Genomic DNA, 22,532 nt, shown 5'->3' on the forward strand with positions numbered 1-22,532 from the left:
CGGCCCCATCCCCAATCTCCCGCTGCGCCGCGCTTCGCGGAGCCAGCCGGAGTCCCAGAACCCTAGCTCGCACCCAATCGCCGGTGGGGGGCGGGGCCCTGAGGGGGCGGGATCGAAGAAGGAAGGGGCGGGGAGGGGCGGGGAAGGACCTGCCACCCTGAGCTTGGACTAGCAACTGCCGCGGCCCAGACAGCAGTGGTGGCGGGCATGGGCGATGGGGGCGCGGAGAGGGACCGCGGCCCCAAGCGCCGGGAGGAGCATGGTGGCCGGAGCGGGCGCCACGGAGACCACGGCGGAGCGGAAGACTTGCGTGCTGACACGAGCAGTGGGAGTCCGAAGGAGGTTGCCGCGACCTCGGTCTCCAGCCCCGCGGGCTCCAGGGAGAGCGGCGGAGATAGCGAGGGACAGCCCGCGCTCGGTGAGACGGACCACTGCCGCCGCATCCTGGTACGAGGTAAGGGGACAGCCGCGGCTCTGGTTCCTTAGGCTACCATGCTGTCCTTCTTGGGGACTCTGACCTCTCTACAGCGTTCATCACTCAGTTCATATACTGGTTCATTCATTCGTCAGTACACCCAGCAAATATTCCGAGTGCCTATTGTGTGCGGGACACTGAGCTGAACGCAGGGGACAAAGCAGGGGCTGGAAGGAGTCCTTGTTTCTCCGCCCAGCAGTTCGTCCTCCTGGGCTGGTCCTGTCTCTCTAGGCCCATCCGGGCGGGTTGCTGTAGTAAGGGATGCTAATCAGGGAAGCAAAACACCGAGAGCCAGGGCTCTCGCACAGCGGTTCTCAGAGCAAGGGTGTTGAAAGTGTCACACGCGCTCTGCAGGGACAGGATTGGGAGGAACCCAAGTGGGCCGGCCCTGCAGGCAGGCGGAGTGCTTCCCCGCCTTAGCCCAGCCATGTTTCCCAGCACTGGGCCTTTGCGTGGGTTAGTGCCCAGGGAAGGCTCGGTGGGCCGAGAAAGGCTGGCCCGCCGCGGCTGCGCTGCCCTAGTTCCCACTAGCTTGGACGCCGACTCCGGGCTCTCCATCCGCCTAGACTGGATGACGCTGTCTTCCTCAGCTCCGCTTGCCTGCCGTCACTCTGTTTCCCAATCCTTTCCCGGCGGGGGACTACTCTTCACAACACTCTCCTACCAGACTCAGGCCCCCAGTGTCAACCTCCTGGGTCTGGGTCTCTCCAAGGTAGAAAGAATTCCTTCTATTTTTGGGTTCTGCCCTCATCTGGGCCTGGGGCCTGTTGTCCTCCGCCATCCTGGTATTTCTGATTCGCTTGCTCACTTGGAGCGAGCCTCTTCATTCTGTGTGCTCATCCTGGAACCCGCAGGCCTCAGGAGGCCACCAGCCATAGCCAATTTCCTCTCTTCTGCCTAGGAGAGCCTAGGTTTCTCTCTCTTGGAGCCAGTGGAGTATAGCTTCCTTGAATCTTTGAGTGGCCCTGGACCTCTGAGAGACAGCTAGGGCAGGGCATAGGGACAGCCTGCCTGAAGGCATAGAGACCGCCTGTCTGAAGGCATAGGAAGCTGTCTTGAATTCAGGGGAAGGGAAAGAGCATAAAGAAACACTCCTGGGAATAGGTGTGGTCACTAGAAGATTGGGTGGCCACTGCCACTCTAGGGACCCACACAGAATTAAGGCAGTCACACCACCGAGGTGTGAAGACTTGTTGGTCACTTGGAGTTAAGTTAGAATTCCGTTCTGCCGCCTGAGAGGTTCTGAGTGCAAGTGAACCACCAGTTGAGTCTCACTGAGGAAATCTGCAAGGCTTCCTTCCAGAGATGAAGGCACAGTCTAACGTTCCCAGCTCCTAGAGTAAGGTCTCCAGTCCTTGCTAGTGCTGTGCATCACGCCGCCTAAGAACAGATGTGTCCTTCCTGTCAGGATGACTGAGTTTGGAGCCCAAAGATGACCCATCTCCCAGGAACCTTTATGTAGAACAAATAAATCTTTTTCATGGGCATCAGTGGGATTGTCTCTGGGGCAGACTTTTAAAGGGGGAAGTAAAAAGTGGTCCTCTCTCTTCTGGGATAGAACCACTTAAGTCAGGCAGGGACACAAAGGTGGTGTTGCCCTGTACATCTTCAGGGATACTCTTATGTAGTGTACTCCCACAAGGCCATTCTCTTAAAGTATAATGGAAATATTAACTATGAAGTGCAGTTATCCACCTGCCTGCAATGGAAAGCAAATGCAGCCCTCACAAATCCCTCTGCCCCTCCCCCATTTAAGGACAAGGATGTTATTACAGGCCTGAAATGCCCCGATGTCGTTTACTGCTAATCCCTCCGAGGCAGGATCACTGGTGTCCGGCACTGCTCAGTTACTTGAAGCCCCACCACAGCTAAGGGTGAAACCATAAGTGAAACCAGCCCAGCACTGGGGCAGGGAAGACTTCATTGTCCAAATTAAACAGCCCTCGCATATGTCATAAGCACATTTTACGCTGGTCCCCTGATCCTCTGAAGACATATTTTCCTCATATCTTCCAAGGCAGCCATTAAAAGGTGCAAGGGAGAGGGCTTTTGCCCTGGCCACTGGGAGGGTAGGGAGGATAGAGAGAAATTCCACTCTCTCCACATCTTTCCTCCCTCCCTCCCATCCCTGCCTGGTTGTTGGATTGATTGAGAAAGATCTTTAGCCCTGGAAAGTCCAAGGACAGCTGGGGCCAGAGGTGAGCAGCTTGGTGTCTCGTCTCTGGCCTTCCTGCCCTCCAGCCTTGGTGATGTCATCTCCAGGGAGCTTGCTAGGGATCCAGGGTGCTGCCAGGACCACAGAAAGTGCTCCGCAGGATCTCCATAGATACTGCTGAAGGAAGGAGTCTGATGGATGGGGCAGTGTGGTTGGGTAGTCAAGCCCCTGTTAACTACTGCCCCCCCCCCCCCCACACACACACCGTGGACCCAGGGACTGGGACTGAGCTCCTGCGGAAAGCCAGCAGTTTAGAGGTGAAGAACAACCGATAAAGGAGAATCAGACCATCTTGAAGAAAAGGGGTGGCGGGGGGGGGGGGGTCTCCTCTGTCCCCTAGGTAACTCTGCTTGGCCAACCTCAGACTTCCTCTGAGAATGCAAAGTTGGGAGCACAGGAGGCCCCCTGTTCTGCTCACCGGCCTTCAAAATGGAGGCATTCTCTCCAGCGGTTGGCATTAGTACCATGCTCGAAGATGACAGATCAGACAAGGGCACACCACAGACTTCCACACACAGTGAGGCTTCCTCCAGGACTCCACAGTCTTTAAGGCCCCTAGACATCCGTTGTGTGGGGCCTTTGGCCAAGGAGGGGTAGTGTGGAAGGAACCTTTTGTTTTATCTTGGAAGGGGCTCATCAGTGGGGGCAGGCGAAAAATGGGGCCCCCAAGCTCTAACCCACCCTGCAGTTGGCCAACCCTGTGCTGTCTCTTTCAATGGAGAGAGATTGGGACAGGCAGAAGAGAGACAGTGTGATTCACAGATCCCTGCAATTGATAAATAAGCCTGCTGCCTCCTTTGGCTCAGTTTTATGGTCAGTGCCAGGAGGCACCAATAATCTTCTGGGTCAGAAGTGCCCCTTGGAGCCTACTGCCTCCTCTGCAGCTCTCCAAATGCTAGCCTCATCGCATGCACCCCGCCTTTTCAAGAACCATTCCGAAAATGAAAAATTCTTCAGAGGAGTGATGCACTGGCTAGCTGTCCACCCGGCTAAAACGCCCTGGAGAAGAAACTGGACAGATGCACCCGGTGCTTGGGGACCCAAGAACACTGGGTCTTTGACTTGAAATGACTTGAAACAACTTGAGCCTGATCTGGCCCTTCAAAGCTCGCAGCCAGCCCGGTGGGAGCACCCAGCACGCATACCAGTCCAACGGTTGTGTGGGACTGGCCTGCCTTCTACAACTGCACCGGAAAAGCGGCGCAAAGGACAGTGGCTTCAGCAGCTGACTGTCTCTTCCACCACGGAAGGCTAGGCTCGATTTCCACGGGCCCCTGAGCCTGGGGAGACCTCCAGGCTGCAGGCCTGGCCTTGCTGGGCAAGCGTTGTGCTTCAAAGCCAGGGCTTCATTGAATTACAGAGAGCTGGGCAAAGCCCCAGTCTTGGGCCTCGGGGTGTCCCCGTATTTCAGTATGGATACATTCGGAAACCTGGTCCTGCACACGCCCGCCCGCCTGAAGCAGATGTTGAGAGCTCTAGAAGACTCGTTCAGGAAACTGCATTTTGGAATTTCGGAAGATTTTTGTTTGTTTGTTTGTTTGTTTGTGCTTGTTTTTTAATTTTAGTGTTTGCCGAGTGTACTTTAATTTTTCCCCGTTGTTTCATTTGTTGTCAGCAGAAGAACCGCATTCTCGCCGCTGGTCTGTGCGCCGGTCATTTAGTTGTGTATTTTCAGCTCTGTGTACTAACACGCTCCCCACAGGAAGCCGAAGCAGGCCGCAGAATGTGGCCTTGTGGCTGCTCTTCCGACCAAACCTCGTTTTCAGAGAACGATCATCGGGACGAGTTACTGGGCTCTGCGCAGTCACAGGGAATCCCCACATCCACAGGACCCAATGAGGGGTCGCTGGGAACAAATCCTTGGAAAGCTGGGAGTGTGGATCGCTGGGGCCGGGGAAAATCCGTGTCGCGTCGCCGGGCGGCCTCCGCTCCAAACCCGCCTGCAGGCTGCCAGAGCCACCCGCTAGAAAGGGCGTCTGTGAATCACGAAGGCCTCGACACCATTGCTCAGATGCCTCTGCCTTCTGTTTCTCTCCGGGTTGGACACATCTCTTCCATTTCATTTTAATCGGGGGCGACAGGGGGAGCCTATGAGGTTTTTTGCCTTCCTTTCCTGTTTGTTTCATATGAGAGAAATTGGCCTGGTTCTCCGGGATCCGGCGGCTGTGAAAGCCCCTGTTCTGCACCGCAGGTGGAGCCGGTCTGAGAAAAGGGGCAAAGGGCAGCAAGCCCTCCCGCGGCGAGCCAGGGTAGCCTAGGAGCCCGGCGGGGCGGCGTGTCCTTCGGAAGGGAAGGGCGCTTAGGGCTCTACCACCACCTGCAGATGCCGGGATTTCCTGCGGAGAGGGCACAGCGACCGTGGGGATGAAATTAAGTAGGTACAGGTTTCGTTGTTGTGACCTGAAGCAGGGTGTCAACCTGCAGAGGCGTCGCCCTCTCTAACCGTTTGCTCTCAGAGCTGTGCATTCCTTTCTTCTCGACTTAGTTCACAGACACCAACGTGCACTCTTGTGCACCTGAATAAGTAAAGTCTGGGTGCTTCTCAACCTGGAGATTTGCTGTGGAGACTCGAGGCTGCCGAACAGCCCCCGGTACTGGGCTCCTAGATCGCACAGTGGCCGGAAGGGAGGTGTCAGGAGAGCAGGCAATCAGAATCCCCGTTCTCTCTGTGCCCCTGGGAGGTGAGCACCATGCCCGCCCAGCTCACGCCATTTTTCCTTTCTCAGCACACAGTAGGCACCCAAATATTTGGCAAATAAATGAAAGAAGACCATTTGCTGCTGTGACCTATTTCCTAAGCATAAGGCAGCTAGTGACCACTCCCCAACGAATGTGCTGGAATTCCTATTTTAGCGGTGCACGTTCGTTTGGACAGGAGGGGCATTCAACGTAAATGCTGAGATGTGAGGTCAATGGAACCTTATTTTTAAAATTCCTAACTTTGGGAATCGCTAAAAAAAAAACTAAAATCGAACAACCTTAATTTCTTTTCGTGTGTGTGTGTGTGTGTGTGTGTGTATGTATGTGTGTGTTCTGATCATAGGTCTGGGAAGGCATTGTGGAATCTCTTACAAGGTCGTTGGACTTGCAGGGCCGCAGTGGAAGCGCCAGTAAGGTTCCAGCAGAACTTGCCTAAACGGATTGTCTAGAGTGGTAGCCAAGAATTTGTGATGTGCAGAGACAGGAAGATGGCCTCAGCTTCAAGGTTAGCCTCCTCACGGTCTATCAAAAAACAAAAGTAAAACAAAAACGAAAACAAACCAAAACAACAACAACAAAAATATCTAACAACGAATTAGCTAAAACCACTAGATAATTCTGCGCCCTGCCAACCCGCAAGGCTGCTGCAGCTTAAAAAAATAAAACTGTTCTTTCTTTTGCTGAAGGTTTGACCTCCCCAACTCTGACTCTGACAGTTTGCTTTGTGCCCTTGCGTGCTTGCCGGGAGGATCCCACACACCCTCAAGGTACAGCTTAGGCTGGCCACACTCATCCACATCGACTAGTCCATGGAAGGCTTTAATTCCAGAATACAAGCTCCACAGGAAAACAGAAGCAGGAGCAGCTGTGGCTGCTGGAAACCGCATCCCTTCCTCGCACGCTCGTCCAGGTGATTTCCTTATGCTATTTTGAAATTCACTTTTAAACTCTTAAACTGCCGTTCCACCAGTTCACGTCCTTGACGGTGCAGGAAGCTAATCGCATCGCCCGGGGAAGGATGTGCACTTGGTCTAGTTTAGTACAAATACCGTGAAATGAACTCCCAAGCCCCAGGCTTTGTGCAGATTTTTGTAATGTTTCAGTGAAATAAATTCCTAGCAGCAGAACTGTCGATTTGAAAGAAATTTCGCTCAATTGTCAAGTAGGAAAATCAACAAAATCTCCATAATACCATTATTATTATTATTATTATTATTATTATTATTATTATTATTATTATTATTATTTGTGGTGTATGTGTGTGTGTGTGTGTTCACTCATGAATGGAGGTCAGAGCACAATTTCAGGATTTCAGGAGTTGGTTCTTCCTACCAATTGGGTCCTGGGGAAGGAACTCAGGCTGTCTCTCCCCTTTTTAAAGTCTAAGGCAAAAAACTTCCACTCTTTTTGGTCATTTGCGTGTTTTTGCACATTTGTATGGTATGTGTTTATTTTCCTTCCACTGCATTTCGATGTAAAGAATCCTTGCTTATATTTAACAAATATTTGGTGTTTCTTTGTACGGCTCTTTGTCACATGGCCGGTGCCTGATGGGTGGATATTTTTCTATTGCTATTGCACACATACTGCAGTAAACAAACTTGGGGGTTTTTGTTGGTTGGTTGGTTATTTTCATTTTGTGGGTATATCTGTGAGGGAGCTCCTCAAAGTGGGTTACTGGGTCAAAGGGTGTCTTTGTTTAATTGTCCTTGGAGGTGGCGATTTACATGGCTATCAGGAATGCTGGGCAGTTACTTTTCCCAACCCTCTCTGTGCCTCAGGTGCTGGGCAAGCCTCTACCTTTGAACTGTTTACCTAACCCCGTCTCTAGACCTATTTTTTATGTTTGTTTGTTTGATTGATTCAGAAGGTTGCTTGTTGTTAAATATTTTACAGTATGGGGGGGATGGGTGGGTGTTGTGTATACACAAGGCCAAAAGAGGTAATTGGATCCCCTGGAGCTGGAGCTACAGACAGTTGTGAGCTGGATCATGCTCTGGTCCTTTGAAAGAGCAATATGCCTTTTCTACAAGAGAACGGCATGCACTCTTAACTGTTAAGCCATATCTCCAGCCTCTGGAAGCAAAGGATGGAACTCGGGTCCTTGAGCTTGGCAGCGTAGCACTTTGACCAGCTAAGCCATCTGGCTGGCCCCTGGGTTTGGTGTTTTGAGACAGTATGTACATGTAGTCCAGGCTGGGTTAGAACTCACTATGAAGCCAAAGTTGATCTTGAACTCTAGAATCTTTGCCTCCACTTCCCCGTTGTGTGTGAGAACCACCACACCTGGCCTGCTTACATATTGATAGATATTGTCAAATTCGTCTGCATAAGAGGTATAGTAATTCACACTGCTTTGTCTCATCCTTAGACCCTGTGGGTCATTTAGACATGGTCAGTGTCACTGGAGAGTTGGCATCTAACTTCATGTCTTGGTTAGTGAAGCTGAGTGTCTTCCCACACCCTGGAGCCCAGGAGCATCTCCTCTGCAGCCAATTGCTGGCTCTTCCTTTTGACCATATTTTTAAATACTCCTTTCCTTGTCAGCCCATAGAAATTCTGTATATAACACCCCCCCCATTACTCTCTGTTTTATTGTGGTTGGTCTAGTTTATAGCTTGATTTTCAACTTTATGATGGCCTTTGTTTTCTTTGGTGTAATATGTCTTTTTAATCATATAGTCCATCAAGCTGGTATGCCTTGATATAGATAGATAGATGGATAGATAGATAGATAGATAGATAGATAGATAGATAGATAGATAATAGATAGATAGATAGATAGATAGATAGATAGATAGATACTCTTACTTCCCTGCATGATGTATGCCTACTCCAAGGATGTTCCTAGTCATTGAAACATACAAGCATGCTACTTACATATTGCAAAATCAGGTAGTGTTTTCTCAAACCTCTTTTCTCATTTAGCAAATGTTATGTGGAAATATATCTAGAATTCTTTCATTCTTTTTTGAATAAACTTCACAGTGTGCAGTTGTCTAGCTAACATGTTATTTAGTTAACTAATTTTCTACTGATGGGTATTCAGGTTGGTTCTTTGTCACAATTCTAAACTCTGTGTGTGTGTGTGTGTGTGTGTGTGCGTGTTTTATTCATGGGAATGTGAGTGTGCACGCCCTAAGCACCCAGTATAAGTGCATGCAGGGGTCAGAGCACAGGACAAGGCATGTTGTCCTCTATCCCTTAATGCCAGTTGCCTTGAGAGAGGCTCTCTCACTGAACTGGAAGCTCCACATTTTGCCATTTCTACCAGGCTGACTGACCGATGAGTTCAGATTCACGTGGTGTCTCTGCCCTCAAGTGCTGGGGTTTCAGGCACACACCCTGGCTTTCTTTGTGGGTTTTGGGGATTCAAACTTAGGACCCTGTGCTTGCAGAACAAGCTCTCTTCCCCAGTGAGCCAATCCTAGCCCCAAGGCTGCATCTTAATTAAACAAGTAGTTTTTTCTTAATCTAATTTATGAGTAATATGGCAACAATGAGATCACTCTTTCATATTAAGGAATTGTTGCTTTGGTTTTTATTGTTGTTATTTTGTTTTGTTTTGTTTGGAAATGGTGCCTGACCCTGCCTTGCAGTCATTCTCCTTCCTCTGCCCCCTGAGCTGGAGTTGCAGGTGGCCTGCCACACCTGCCATGCAGCCTCCTGAGCACTGGAGTTTCAGGTGGCCCCCCACACCGGCATAGAGTCACTCTTAACTTTTATTGCTATAATAGTACTCTGGTTAAGTTTCTTAGAGAGTCTCTTTGTGGGTGAAGTAACACGATGTTTTGCTAAAAAGTGCGGCCATACCAAAGAAATAGCACTGTTTTCGAGATGATAATGGGAACACCGGGAGCCTGTGAGCATCCATATGTCATTCTCTTTCATTATGTATGTGTTTGAAATGTATCATAACAAAATATCTACAATAATTGAAATCGTTTCACATATACACGGTATGGTTACGATAACAAGATAAATTCGTAGAAGTAAAAATTTAAAAACACACCAGATGGTGATGGTTCATACTTTTAATCCCAGCTCTTGGGTGGCAAAGGCAGACAGATCTCTGTTAGTTTGAGGCCGGCCTGGTCTACCGAGTGAGGTCCAGGATAGCCAGGGCTACAGAGAGAAACTCAAAAAAAAAAAAAATTTAAATACAACAAAGCCATTATAGGTATTTATATATTTCATATCAAACGTACCAGCTCACATTACCAGCAAGCAAAAACACACGTGTAATTTCACTGCTTCCTTCCAGAAAAGGTCATGCTTTCAGAGTAAAACCTTTTAAAGTAAAAACCACAAACAAACCAACCCTCAGAGTTTCCAACTGCTAGTAAGGTTAAATCTGCTAATATTTATTCTGCATTTTTATTTTATCTGCTGTACACTTGATTACTTCTGTGTTGACTTCTCTTACCTCAAGTTTGAAAGAGCTCTTTTTAAAAATTTAATATTCACTTACTGTGTGTGTATGAGTGTATTGCCTGCTTGTATGTATGTGTGTCTTGTGTGTGCAAATGGGTGCTTGTGAACCACCATGTGGGAGCCACCATGTGGGAGCCGGTTGTGAAACCTGAGGCCTTTGATGGCTGAGGAGTCTCTCCAGCCCTGCAAAGGCTTCTAACACACCAAGGAAACAAATCCTGTGGCTTGTGTTGCAGACATCCCTCAGGTCTTTTCTTTTTTCAAATCATTCTGAGATTTTGTTTGTGAATCGAAATTGAAACTGTCATTACATCTAATGACTGTCTCCTTTGGGCATTCCAGACTTTAGTTCCTGATGGGAAATGGAGAGGGGGACGGAGGGACGGAATTAGAATGTGGAAATGCCCATTTGTGGAGGGAGGGATCCATTCTACACAACCCCGGGCAGACACTCAAGTTACTTAGAGAAAATGGTGCTGGGTGTCCCTTCAGCTGCATATACTAAAATTGGAAAGATACAGAGAAAATTAGCACAACCCCTGTGTGAGGATGACACACAAGCAACTGCGTGGAGTGTTCCATATTAAAGGAATTAGAGGAAGGAAAGGAAGGAAAGAAAAGAAAGAGGTGCTAGGCACACTTACCCTCCTGGTGTTTTTCCTTGCCAGTGACATCAATGCCATGTAAATGTCATGTTAATGGCCATTATTATTTATTTATTTATTTATTTATTTATTTATTTATTTACTTATTTATTTATTTATTTATTTATTTTTTGGTTTTTTTGAGACAAGTTTTCTCTGTAGCTTTGGAGCTCGAACTCACAGAGATCCACCTGCCTCTGCCTCTGCCTCCTGAGTGCTGGGAGTAGCCATGTGCCACCACTGCCCAGCTCATTTAAGAAACTCTTCACTAAACATTTTGATCTGAATATGCTTGACTCCTTGAATAAGCACAGAAACACACATCTACGAGTTGTCTGACGGGTCAGGAGGAAGGTTGGGGGGCAGTGGGAGAGCACTTGTCCCATTTGCTCAAGGCGCTTGGTGCCATCCTTAGTACTGGGGGAAATTTTTGGTCTTCAAAGCAAACTAAATATTTTAAAAAATTATACAAAAGATGCTGGGAGAAATTTTCCTTCTGTGATCAACTTCTAGTCCCCAGAGGGAACAGAAGGAAAGGCAGATTCCCCGCCAGACATACACAGACACGCACACACATACAAACATGACTTGCTACTGTGTGGGTACATATGAACACACAGGAGTTTACTCTACAAATGCATAATACTCACACATACCTACACACATACACATAGATACACACATAAATACATACACACATGCATACACATGCACACATACACATACATACATACACAACTTCACACATACTTGCTGTCTCAAGTGACAGTGTCTGGTATTCACCCAGGTTACTAGATGAAGACATTCCTCATTCTTACTAAAGGCTCCAGAGTAGCCAAAGGCTCGCTGGTTTCATCAGCCAATCTCCTATTATTAAGCTTTGACATGTTTTTTGTTTGTTTTGTTTTTTAATGAAACTACATAGCAGTGGATTTGACTTCATCAAATTCCAGTGTTTCTTTAGGACAGACAGCTCTTCAGGGGCTCTAGGAGGGCCCTCATATTTATTGTTGTTTGTTTGCTTATTTATGGATTGTATTGATTTTATGCTGTTGGTCTCACACAGACAATGGCTCTCCAGGACACCACCAGTCCCTCTCCCTTTCCTCCTCTCCCTGCCGTCCTATTTCCTCTTCTCTCTTATGCCATGTGTGTGCATGTATACATACACACATAATGATTTGCAGTGTCTCTGAACAATTCTAGGACCCCAGAGTGTGAGAGAACACATGGTTTTGTCCAGTTCTGCCTGATTTCATTTAACTTCAGTTAATGCAGTAGCCTCTGTTTGCCAGCAAATGGCTTCTTTAATTAAAAAAAACAAACAACAACAACAACAAAAAAAACCCCTCCATCTTTAAAACCTCTGTGTGCACATGTGACAAGCCACAGCACCTGTATGGACGTCAAAGGACAATGTTCTGTGAGTCTGCTCTGTCCTTCCACTGTGTGGATCCGGGAGACAGAAACCAGGTCACCAGACTCAGTGGCAAATGCCTTAACCCCCGAGCTCTCACCAGCCCCCAGTTTAATTCTTCTTTATGGCTAAATAAAACTCCATTGTGTTACCACATTCTATTTATACACTCCTCTGTTGATGGACACCTCGGCAGAGCCTGATCCCTGGCTATTGTGAATGGGGCTGCAGTTGTGCCCACCCCAATACTCTTCATATTGTGTCCATTTGTGTTCCTATTAGAAGCTTCAGGGAACCTAATTTCTCTGGCTCTGGCCAGCAGTTTTCCTAGTCTGACAAATACGATGTTTAAAAATCCCAAGGATCTCAAACTGCTCTCCTGGTCCCATCTCTCACTTACTGTCAGCCTGGGCACTTCCCATTTTACTTTAGTTTTAAAGATTTGCTCATTTTTACTTAATGTGCATGAGTGTTTTGCCTGCATGTATGTCTGTGCACTACATGTGTGCGCAGTCCCATGGAGGTCAGAAGAGGGTGTCAGATAATCTGGAACAGACAGCTGTGATCTGGAGAATTTGTTCAGCTTTGGCCCTGGCCTTGAGCAGCTGGGTGTGTTCTGACCCTGAGGCAGTTCTGCCAGTAAGAGCTCTTCTCTTAGTCTGTGTTCACCTCTCACTCCCTGTAGAAGCATTTTCTCAGAAGTGTTTTCGTGGCCTTTGCTTTCCTATGTCTTTTGTGTTTTTCCTTGATTTTTGAAGCTCTGTTTTTCACATTTAAGTGTTAATTTGGTACTGCATGCAGCGTCAGATAGATCGCCTTATTCCAAACAATGAGCTAATTGTCCAGGGCCAGTGTCTTGAACATCCCGCCTTTCCTCCAGCTGAATTGAAATGCCACCTTTGTAGGATATTCTGGATCCCTGAGGCCCTGTGGCTCTGCCTCAAGGTGCTCCTCCCAGAGTCTCTCTCACCACTTCAGCAACTCTGGATTTATAATAGATTTCTCTGTGGGACAATGTGCGCATTGTCTCCTTTTTCTGTTTTGTTTTATATGTGTGTGTGCATAAATATAAAATTTTGTAAATACAAAACACAAATTTGTCTATTTGTTTGACACAAGGTCTCTCTATGTACAACCCTGGCTGTCCTTGGAATCCATTATGTAGACCAGGCTGACCTCAAATTCACAGGGGTCTTTCGAAGTCTGCCTCTCAAGTGTGCAACCACATCCAGCTCTGGTTTGATGATTTTTATTGTCACATAATCATTGTACATGGTGATGGTGTCACAGAGCCATCTTTTTCTGAGGCTGGGGAAATGATTCCTAGTAGAGCACGCATGAGGGGTGGGGGGCGCTGTAGGGGGCAGTTATCCTAGAGCCAGGAGGAAGAAACAGAAGGATCCCTGGGGTTTGCTGGCCAACAATCTAAGCGACCCAGGAACTCCGGGTTCACTGTGAGAGTCTGTCTGAAGCAATAGTGGAAGATGCCTGACACGGCCCTCTGGCTGTCACGCACTTGAATATCCACACATACATACACACACAGACATTTTCATACACATGTATCATATTCTTTGACCAATTTCCCCTCTTCTTTATATTTCTCTTCTTCTAATTATTCCTATTTGTTTCCCCAGCCTTGCTTCTACTTTTAATCCTATATATCATATACGCTTTTTCCCCCCAAGACAGGGTTTCTCTGTAGCTTTGGAGCCTGTCCTGGAACTAGCTCTTGTAGAACAGGCTGGTCTCGAACTCACAGAGATTTGCCTGCCTCTACTTCTCAAGTGCTGTGATTAAAGGCATGCGCCACCACCACCTGGTCATATATGCTTTCATGGATATATATATATATATATATATGTATATATATATATATCCATGATATATATCCAGGATATATATATATCCTGGATATATATATATATATATATATATATATATATATATATATATATATATATCCAGAGATGAGGGAAACATAGTGTTTATATTTGGCTTATGTCAGGTAATACAATGATTTTTGTTTGCATTCATTTTCATGCAGATTTCACAAGTTGGTTCTTATTTCTGGCTGCACAGAACTCCATTGTGGATATGCAACACTTTCTGTCTGTCCATCTGCTGATAGCCAGCTAGGCTGAATAGTGCGTCAATAAAATTGGATGGGCGGGGGTCTCCACCATGTTCAATTTTGCCGATTTGTTTATGGTTGTCTGAGACAGGGTTTCTCTGTAGCTTTGGAGCCTGTCCTGGAACTAGCTCTTGTAGATCAGTTTGGCTTCGAACTCACAGAGATCCTCCTGCCTCTGCCTCCCGAGTGATGGGATTAAAGGCGTGCGCCACCACCACCTGGCTTGCCTCTTTATTTTTTTCCCCAAGACGGTTTCTCTGAGCAGCCCGGGCTGTCCTGGAACTCACTCTGCTTTTCAGGCTGGTCTCTAACTCCAAGATCCACCTTCCTCTGTCTCCTGAGTGCTGGGTTTAAAGGCGCCAGCCCCTGCCCCACCGCCGCCGCCGCCACCATCCGGTGCCTCCTTTGACAGACTTTTCCTTAACTATTTAAATTTCCACAGTAAAGTTGTGTGAATTTTCCATAAGGGATTTTTATAGTGGCAATATTTTTTTCTGGATCAAGGCAGGAAGAATCTTGTCTCAATTAGAAACCAACATATTAAAGCGAGACGTGGTGGCGCGTGCCTGTAATCCCAGCACTCCAGAGGCTGAAGCAGGAAGATTGCTGAGTTCAAGACCAGTCTGGGCTACATAACACAACCTTGTCTCATAAATGAAAATGAATAACCACAAAGTCACACACAACAGCTTCTTGCAGAAAGGGCCTTCCTGGGGCGAGGTAGGAAGTAAAGTCAGGGAAGGCCATCAGGGGCCTATGGGAGAAGTGCCAGGGGCCCCTGTTTGATCTGGAGATTGAATTTGTAACTGCCAGGTTTGTTTTATTATCTTCTCTGCTCCCATTTTTACATTGTTCTGTTTAAAAAATTATTTTTTATTGTAAATAAATCAGTTATTTTTAAAAGTAATTTAAATTTATTCTTTCTCCCCTTTCCCCATACAGGATCTCTAGAAATAAAACCTTGTCTGTTTTACTGGTCCCTATGTCCTCAGGATCTAGAACAGTTCTTGGCACATTGATAAATATCTATTAAACAGTTAAATAGACACGATTCTTCTTATTTACATAGATGGAATGGTACTATACGCATTATTTATTTTGACATATTTTTCAATAATATTTTATGTGTATAATAGCTTTGCATGTGTATGTACCACATACATGGAGGTCAGAAGAGAGCTTCAGATTCCCAGAAACTGGAGTTACAGACAGTTGTGAGCCAGTTGCTGGGAATGACCCAGGGTTCTCTGCAAGAGCAGCCAGTGCTCTTAACTGCTGAGCCATCTCTCCAGCCCCCTAACTGGGTTATTTTGTGTTACTTTCTTACACTTAGTATCAGATCACATGATCCCTACGCCACTCTTTTTCACTTCTGTTAGATACTTTATAGTATGGGTCACAGGGGGTTCAGTCATTTCCCTGTGGATAACACAGAGAGTGCTTTGAAAAAAAATTATTGTTATTGTTGCTTTGAGGCTGGGTCTCACTGTGTAGCCCAGGCTGGCCTAAAGCTCACAGAGATCCACCTGCCTCTGCATTTTGAAGTGCTGAGATTAAAGGTGTTCACTGCCGTGCCAAGCCTATATTTTGAGGTTTGGTTTGTATATGTGTGGGTATGGAGGGGTGATAAGTGCATAGATAGAAGCTGAGTCAACGTTAGGTGTCTTCCACAATTGTTCTCCATGTGTTATTATTATTTATTTCTGTTTTGTGTAAGTATTTGCATACATATGTATGCACACAGGTTGAGAATCCACAGAGGTCTGAGAGGGCTTTGGATCCCTTACAACTAAAGATGGTTGTGAGCCACCCTGTGGGTGCTGAGACCAAACCCGGGTCCTCTGCAAGAGCGCTAAATGCTCTTAACTAATAAACTGTCTCTCCAGCTGCTTCATCTTGGTTTTCAAGATGGGGTTTCCCACTAAACCTGGAGTTCATCGATTCACTTAGCTGTCTGGCCAATGAGCTCCAGGGATCCACCTGTCTCTGCCCCCACTCCTGCTGTGATTGCAAACACCCACCTTGCGGAGCTTTACCTGGGTGCTTGGGATTTGAACTCAGGCCCTCGTGCTCGTGCAGGAATCCTCTCGCCCTGAGTTATTTCTACAAAGCAGTGTTTTCGTCCAACTGTTTATTGTATGTTTTATCTTTGGTTTTTGCTCAGACAAGCTTTCCACTTTAATGGAGGCAGATGCGTCTTTTGTGTTTCTTCCAGTCTCCTGTGTTCTATCTGCTTAGAAAGCTCCTAATAGAATCAGGGGTGGTGTCGCACATCTCTAATCCCAGCACTTGGGAGGCAGAGGCAGGAACTCTGTGAGTTCGAGGCCAGCCTGGTCTACAGAGTGAGTTCCAAGACAGTCAGGGATAAGACACCTTGTGTTGGAAAAAGGCACACTTCTAACAAGCAAGGTCCTAAGAAAGTGTCCTGGAGCTGGAGACAGTTCAACAGTTAAGAACAGAAACCTGAGCTCGATTTCCAGCACCCACGCTGCAACTCACAACTCTCTGTAACTCCAGTTCCGGAAGGTCTAATGCCCTCTTCTGTCTCCTTGGTCACCAGGTCCACACCTGGTACCCAGATATACATGCAGCCAAACACTCACGCACATAGTAAAATAAAATAAATCTGAAAAAAGGAAGTACCATACCATATTTTTGTAATGTCTTTACCATATTAATTTTTTTTTTTTTTGGTTTTTCAAGACAGGGTTTCTTTATGGTTTTGTTTTTTGTTTTTTTGTTTTGTTTTGTTTTTTGGTTTTTTCGAGACAGGGTTTCTCTGTAGCTTTGGAACCTGTCCTGGAACTCCCTTTGTAGACCAGGCTGGCCTCGAACTCACAGAGATCTCTTTGTGGTTTTGGACCCTGTCCTGGAACTAGCTCTTGTAGACCAGACTGGTCTCGAACTCACAGAGATCCGCCTGCCTTTGCCTCCCAAGTGCTGGGATTAATTTTTTAACCATTCTTAATTCACCATTTTATAATCAATGACTTGCTCTGAGACTTACTTGAAACTTGATATTTATGGTGGGAGGAAAAGGTTTTCACTTAATTTTATTCCAAATAAATGATTTATGGCCACTGGTATATTTAAGTTTGTTTATGAGCGTAGCCTGCCCTCATCTGGAATGTCCCTTCCAGGCTGAAGGAATGGCTCAACAGGTAGGAGCACTTGCCACTCTTGTAGAGGACTTAAGATCAGTTCCATTTTGAGTGGCTGACAAGCAACTGCATCTCACTCCAGCTCCAGGGGATCCAACACCCTCTTCTGGCCTCTGAGGGCACTGCACACGCACTCGGGGCAGGATGGTGATGGATAGATAGCTCCATCTCTGTGCAGCCATGTCTGGTGGTGCACCCTCCCCCCTATTCGAGGACTTGCCACTGGAGCTCCGTTCCATTGTCATAGTAGCACTCTACTTATTTACTTGGTATTTTAAAATAGTGCGTTTTGACATTTATTTATTAATTCGGAGAGGCATATGTAAAGGCCAGAGGATAATTTTCAGGAATTGATTCTCGTGTGTGTGTGTGTGTGTGTGTGTGTGTTTTCCAGGAATTGAACTCTGGTCATCAGTCTTGGCAGCAAGCAACTTTACATGCTGAGCCATCTCCACAACTCTAAAACTCAATACCGCTTTAGCCTCATCCTGGCGGTGTAAAATCGTGGTCTATCAGTTGCTTTAGCCTCATCCTGACTGTGTAAAATCATGTCTATCAGTTGCTTTAGCCCCATCCTGGTGGTGTAAAATCATGTCTATCAGTTGCTTTAGCCCCATCCTGGTGGTGTAAAATCGTGGTGTATCAGTTGCTTTTCTGCTGCTGTGACAAACACCATAGCCGAGGTGACTTACGAGGTTTATTTGGGCTTATGGTTCCAGAGGGTTAGAGTTCATCACCATCCTGGCAGGGAAGCATAGTAACAGGCAGGCACGACAGCTGGACTAGCAAACTGAGAGCTCACGTGTTGAACTACAACCACTCAGCAGAAATCATGTACTAGGAATTCTCAGTGGCTTTTGAAACCTCAAAGTCCACCCCCAGAGACATACTTCCTCCAACAAAGCCACAGCTCCTAACTTACCCAAACAGTGCTACCAACTGGGGACTGAGTCTTATCTGAGTCCAACGGAGATATTCTCATTCAAATTTAACCTTCTAGTGAACATTAAAATAAGTTTTGAAATGATAGGCGTTTCCATGCGCTGTTTCAAATCATCCTACAGCCCATGGAGTACACAGAGATAGTGGGCTGTTACTATTGTTCTCTTAGTTGGTGAATCTGTGTGTTTGATGACAACACTGGACCCTGGGTTTGTAGTTTGTTTCTGTTGAGGTTAACTGCATATTTTGAAAGCCACAATAAGTTGTAAGATGAGAACAGGAGTATCCCGAGTAGCCACCAGCCAGCCTGGTGTCACCAAACACTTCCTTTGTCAGGAGTGTCTCACATATATCCATGGTACATTATCAGAGCCAGAGGACAGTCAGGAATGGGGCTGCACACATGCAATCCCAGCTCTCAGGAGGCAGATCAAGCAGGGTCCAAAGCTCCAGACCAGTTCAGGCTACATAGAGAGTTCCAGGCTAACCTGGACTTAGGAATTTTTGTCTAAAAAATGCAAAACAAAACAAAATGCAAACAAGAAGATCACATAGAAAACCGCCAGGGGGATGGTCTGAGAAACCGAGCCGTAGGCCTCCCTTGAGCGCCATCTGTTTGCTGTCACTCATTGCTGTCTCCCACAGCCCTGTGATGCTGTGTCACACCCACAGGGTCACAGAATGACTGAAATCCAGAACCAGTGCCGCACCGCAAGGAGCTTCTTTCTTCTTTTCTTTCTTAAAAAACTAAAAACTTATTTTATTTTTAATCCTATGTATATCTGCATGTGGGTATGGGCAGAAGTACAGGTGCCCTCAGAGACCAGAGTTATCAGTTCCCTGCAGCTGGAGTTACAGGCAGCTGTGAGTGGTGACCTGGCTGCTGGTAACCGAACCCAAGTCCCCTACAAGAGCAGCAAGTGTTCCTAACTTTATGAGCCAATGCTCTAGTCTTTTTTTTTTTTTTTTTTTTTTTTTTTTTTTTTTTTTTTTTTTGCCCTGCTGCCCTGCTGCCCTGGAATTGTACTATGTAATCTAGGCTGTCCTTGAACTCTCAGAGATCCACCTATTTCTGCCTCCCAAATTAAAGTCACACACCACTACACCTGGCCTACAAAGGGCTTTTGTAATGTTCCCCTTGTGTGGTCAAATCATCCATCTGCCCAGTCCCTGGCAGTCACCTTCATAATTTTGTCATTTTGATGTTACATAAACAGAAGCATGTTTACATGACATCCGGGAACTGGCTTCTATTGATTTATTTTTATGTATATGGGTGTTATGTGTGTGCGCCACATGCGCTTAGTGCCTGGAAGGCCAGAAGAAGGCATCAGACCCTTCTGGAGTCACAAATAATTGTGATTCGCTCTGAGTGTGCTGAGAATCGAACCCGGGTCTTCTGGAAAAAGCGACCAGTGTTCTTAACCTCTGAGCCATCTCTCCAGGCCTGGCTTCTTCACCCCCTGTGCACACCAAGTTTGTCTGCAGTGACCCTTTTTCCCTGCTGAGTGGCTTCTCATTGAAGGTTTTAGCAGTTTCTCCAACCAGCCCGCCGCTGCATGCATGAAGCCCTGGGCTCAGTCAGAGCACCAAACAAACCAGGCATGGTGGAATATGCCTGCAATTCCAGCAGGGGGATCAGGAATTCAAGGTCATCTTCTGCTACGTGAAGTGCTGGGGACAGCCTAGAATCATGAGTCCCCCATCTCAAAAACAAACAGGGCCCAGAGAGATGGCTCAGCGGTTAGAAACAGAAGACCTGGCTCCGATTGCTGACACCCATATGGCAGCTCACAATTGTCTGTAAATTCATTTCCAAGAGATTGAATACCTTCTTCTGGTCTTCAAGTCACACACACACGAATATAAGCAAAACACACATATATAGGAAATAAAAATTAATATTAAGTTTTTTAAAAAAGCAAAAAGAAAAGCTGCTGTGTACAGGTCTTTGTATGGACATAAGATTTCACCTCTCCAGGACGAACACTCAGGAACACAGTCACGGGTTTTTTTGCTAGTGTTTCTTTGACCCTCTCAGTAGCCACAGGCTGCTTCCAGAGTAAATCCAATGTCTGCATCCTCAGTAGCCTCTGGCTTGCTCCCCTCCCCCACATTTGTAATTGCTTCTGTCCTAAAAGGCACACCTCTGTGACTCTGACTTGCTTCTCCTATCTCCTATGTGTGACCTGGTGACCCGATGGAGGGTCAGCGGCTGCCTTTCTTGTTCAGTGGTCCTGAGGGAGAGAGCTCACTTTACTCACTGACACATCACTCCTGGATCTTGTAGGATGAGAAGAGGGTGCGCCCGGGTGTGGCTTGGCCTCCTGCTATTCAGGCTCAGAAACTTCAGGGTGTCTCAGGGAGCCGGGAAAGAGGTGAAGCCTATATTACCACATATAAACACCCTCCCTCCTGCCTGTCCCTGAAGATACCCTGCTCAGACCCACGCCTTTGCAGAGTGGGAAGAAGCCTTTGGTTTCATCTCACCGCTGGTGATAGAGGAAGCTGAGCAGAGAGAACCAGCCCCTCCACAAGGTTTCCATATTCTTCTGCAGTATGGAAAGTATTGGACCTAGGGTGCTAAGCCACCCCAAGAGGCCCGTGGTTCCTACACACCAATAGCAAGACCTTCATCCATCAGACCCACTCATCTCTGAGCCCCGGTGGACCTGGGCTGGCAGGGTTCAGGCCCCTCTGAGCAGTGATGTCCTTCTCCCCCAACCCCGTACCATCCCTTCTCCACTCCCACTCACCTGCCTCCAGGGCTGACTGCACATGAAGATGAGATCAGGACCGGAGCACCCCTGAAGGGTGAACATCCACCAGGACAAACAGGAGCCATAAGGGGTCTTGGCAAGGCAGGCAACACCCACAAATAGATATCCTGTCCCATATTCTCCAAGTGAACAACAGACTTTTCCAGATTCCTTTTGTCAATTGCTAAAGTCTTGGCTGACACTTGTCAGCTGTATGAAGGATGCCCCAGCGTGTTCATGGCTGGGGTTGCTGTTTGCATGCTGGGGATTGAACCCAGGGCCCTGTGCCTACTAGGCAAGTGCTCCGCTGAGCTACATCCCCATCCAGACTCTGCTTGCTGTTCTGCTGTTATTGTTTGCTGAGAACGGCTTTCCTGTGTAGCCTAGGCTTGCCTTGAGCTTGCAGTCTTCCTGCTGATATCTCCCTAGCAGCGGGATTACTGGAGTGTGCTGCCACTCTGGACAGAATCAGGTGTTTCTGGGGTTTCCTGAATGCTGGCAGGGGATCTTCAGAAAGTTACTTAAAACTTGCTCCTCATCTATAAAATGGGGAAATGACAGGTCCATCTCCATGGAGACACTGGGAAAGTTCAAACTCAAGACCAACACCATACCCGGGGCTGTGGCTGAAGAAGCACCCTGACCCCTTTGTTGCTACTCTTGCTTGTTTACACGAATATGTTAGGACTAAATCCACGACCCTGTTAGCCCCACACTCAGGCCTCTGCTCTCCCTCTTCCCGACAAGTCTCCTGCTTTCATATCTTAAAAAAATACTTTAATTACATGTATGTGCCTGTAGGGGCATATGTGCACATGTGTTTAAGTACCCATGAGGCCCCAAAGCTGAAGCTACAGGTGTCGTGAGTCTCCAGATGTGGGTGATGGGAACAGAACCCAGGTTCTTTGCAAAAGCAGTACTTCCTTTTCACTGCTGAGCAATAAGTATCTCTCGCCCCATCTCACCATGCTTAGGACTGCTATGTAAGCCAGTTACCTTCCCAGCACATAGCAAAAGCCATCTCTGCGCCCCCTGGTGGAAGTGAGGGTCCTTGCAGCTGCGGGAGGTGGCACGTTTGCAGAGGCCTCCTGAGCAAGAGCTGCCTTGAGTTGCTAAATTGTTGTGGGTGTCGGTTTTGTTTTGAGACAGGGTCTCTTATATCCCTGGCCTTGCAGGTGTGCAGTACCATGCCCTGCTGAGTGGGTGGTAATCTTTTCAGGCCGGTGCTCCTCCATTGTGGGGAACAGCAGCTTGTTTGACTGGTGGATCCCACAGAGTACAGTGCCGCCCTGTTCCACCACCTGGTGATTACCTGTGCCAACAGATTTCACATCAGTGGCGGGTTGCTTAGATTAAAGCGTTTCCCTTTCCGAGCGCTTTGTGGTGCTCCGTTGTGATCGTGGGCTGTAGGTCTGTGGCCTTTCTTTTTTGTTTTTGTTTTTGTTTTTGTTTTTCTTCTTCTTCTTCTTCTTCTTCTTCTTCTTCCTCCTCCTCCTCCTCCTCCTCCTCCTCCTCCTCCTCCTCCTCCTCCTCCTTCTTCTTCTTCTTCTTCTTCTTCTTCTAGACAGGGTTTTTCTGTAGCTTTGAAGCCTGTCCTGGAACTAGCTCTTGTAGACCTGACTGGCCTTGAACTCACAGAGATCTACCTACC

The 22,532-nt window shown here is 47.1% G+C and overlaps 1 protein-coding gene and 1 non-coding gene across 2 annotated transcripts in view; both read left to right on the forward strand.

Moving 5' to 3' along the window:
• Positions 1-207: 207 nt before the first annotated feature.
• Positions 208-22,532, forward strand: part of Vax2 (ventral anterior homeobox 2) — a 28,071-nt gene continuing 5,746 nt past the window's right edge. The window contains exon 1 of the mRNA XM_057786834.1: positions 208-454. Coding sequence (XP_057642817.1) covers positions 208-454 — 247 coding nt within the window. The remainder of the gene's footprint in view (positions 455-22,532) is intronic.
• LOC130889515 (U6 spliceosomal RNA) lies at positions 10,305-10,410 on the forward strand. Its single transcript, XR_009058594.1, has one exon. It is a non-coding gene; the product is annotated as a U6 spliceosomal RNA (small nuclear RNA).

This window comes from Chionomys nivalis, chromosome 1 (assembly GCF_950005125.1).
Source record: "Chionomys nivalis chromosome 1, mChiNiv1.1, whole genome shotgun sequence".
NCBI classification, from domain to species: Eukaryota; Metazoa; Chordata; class Mammalia; order Rodentia; family Cricetidae; genus Chionomys; species Chionomys nivalis.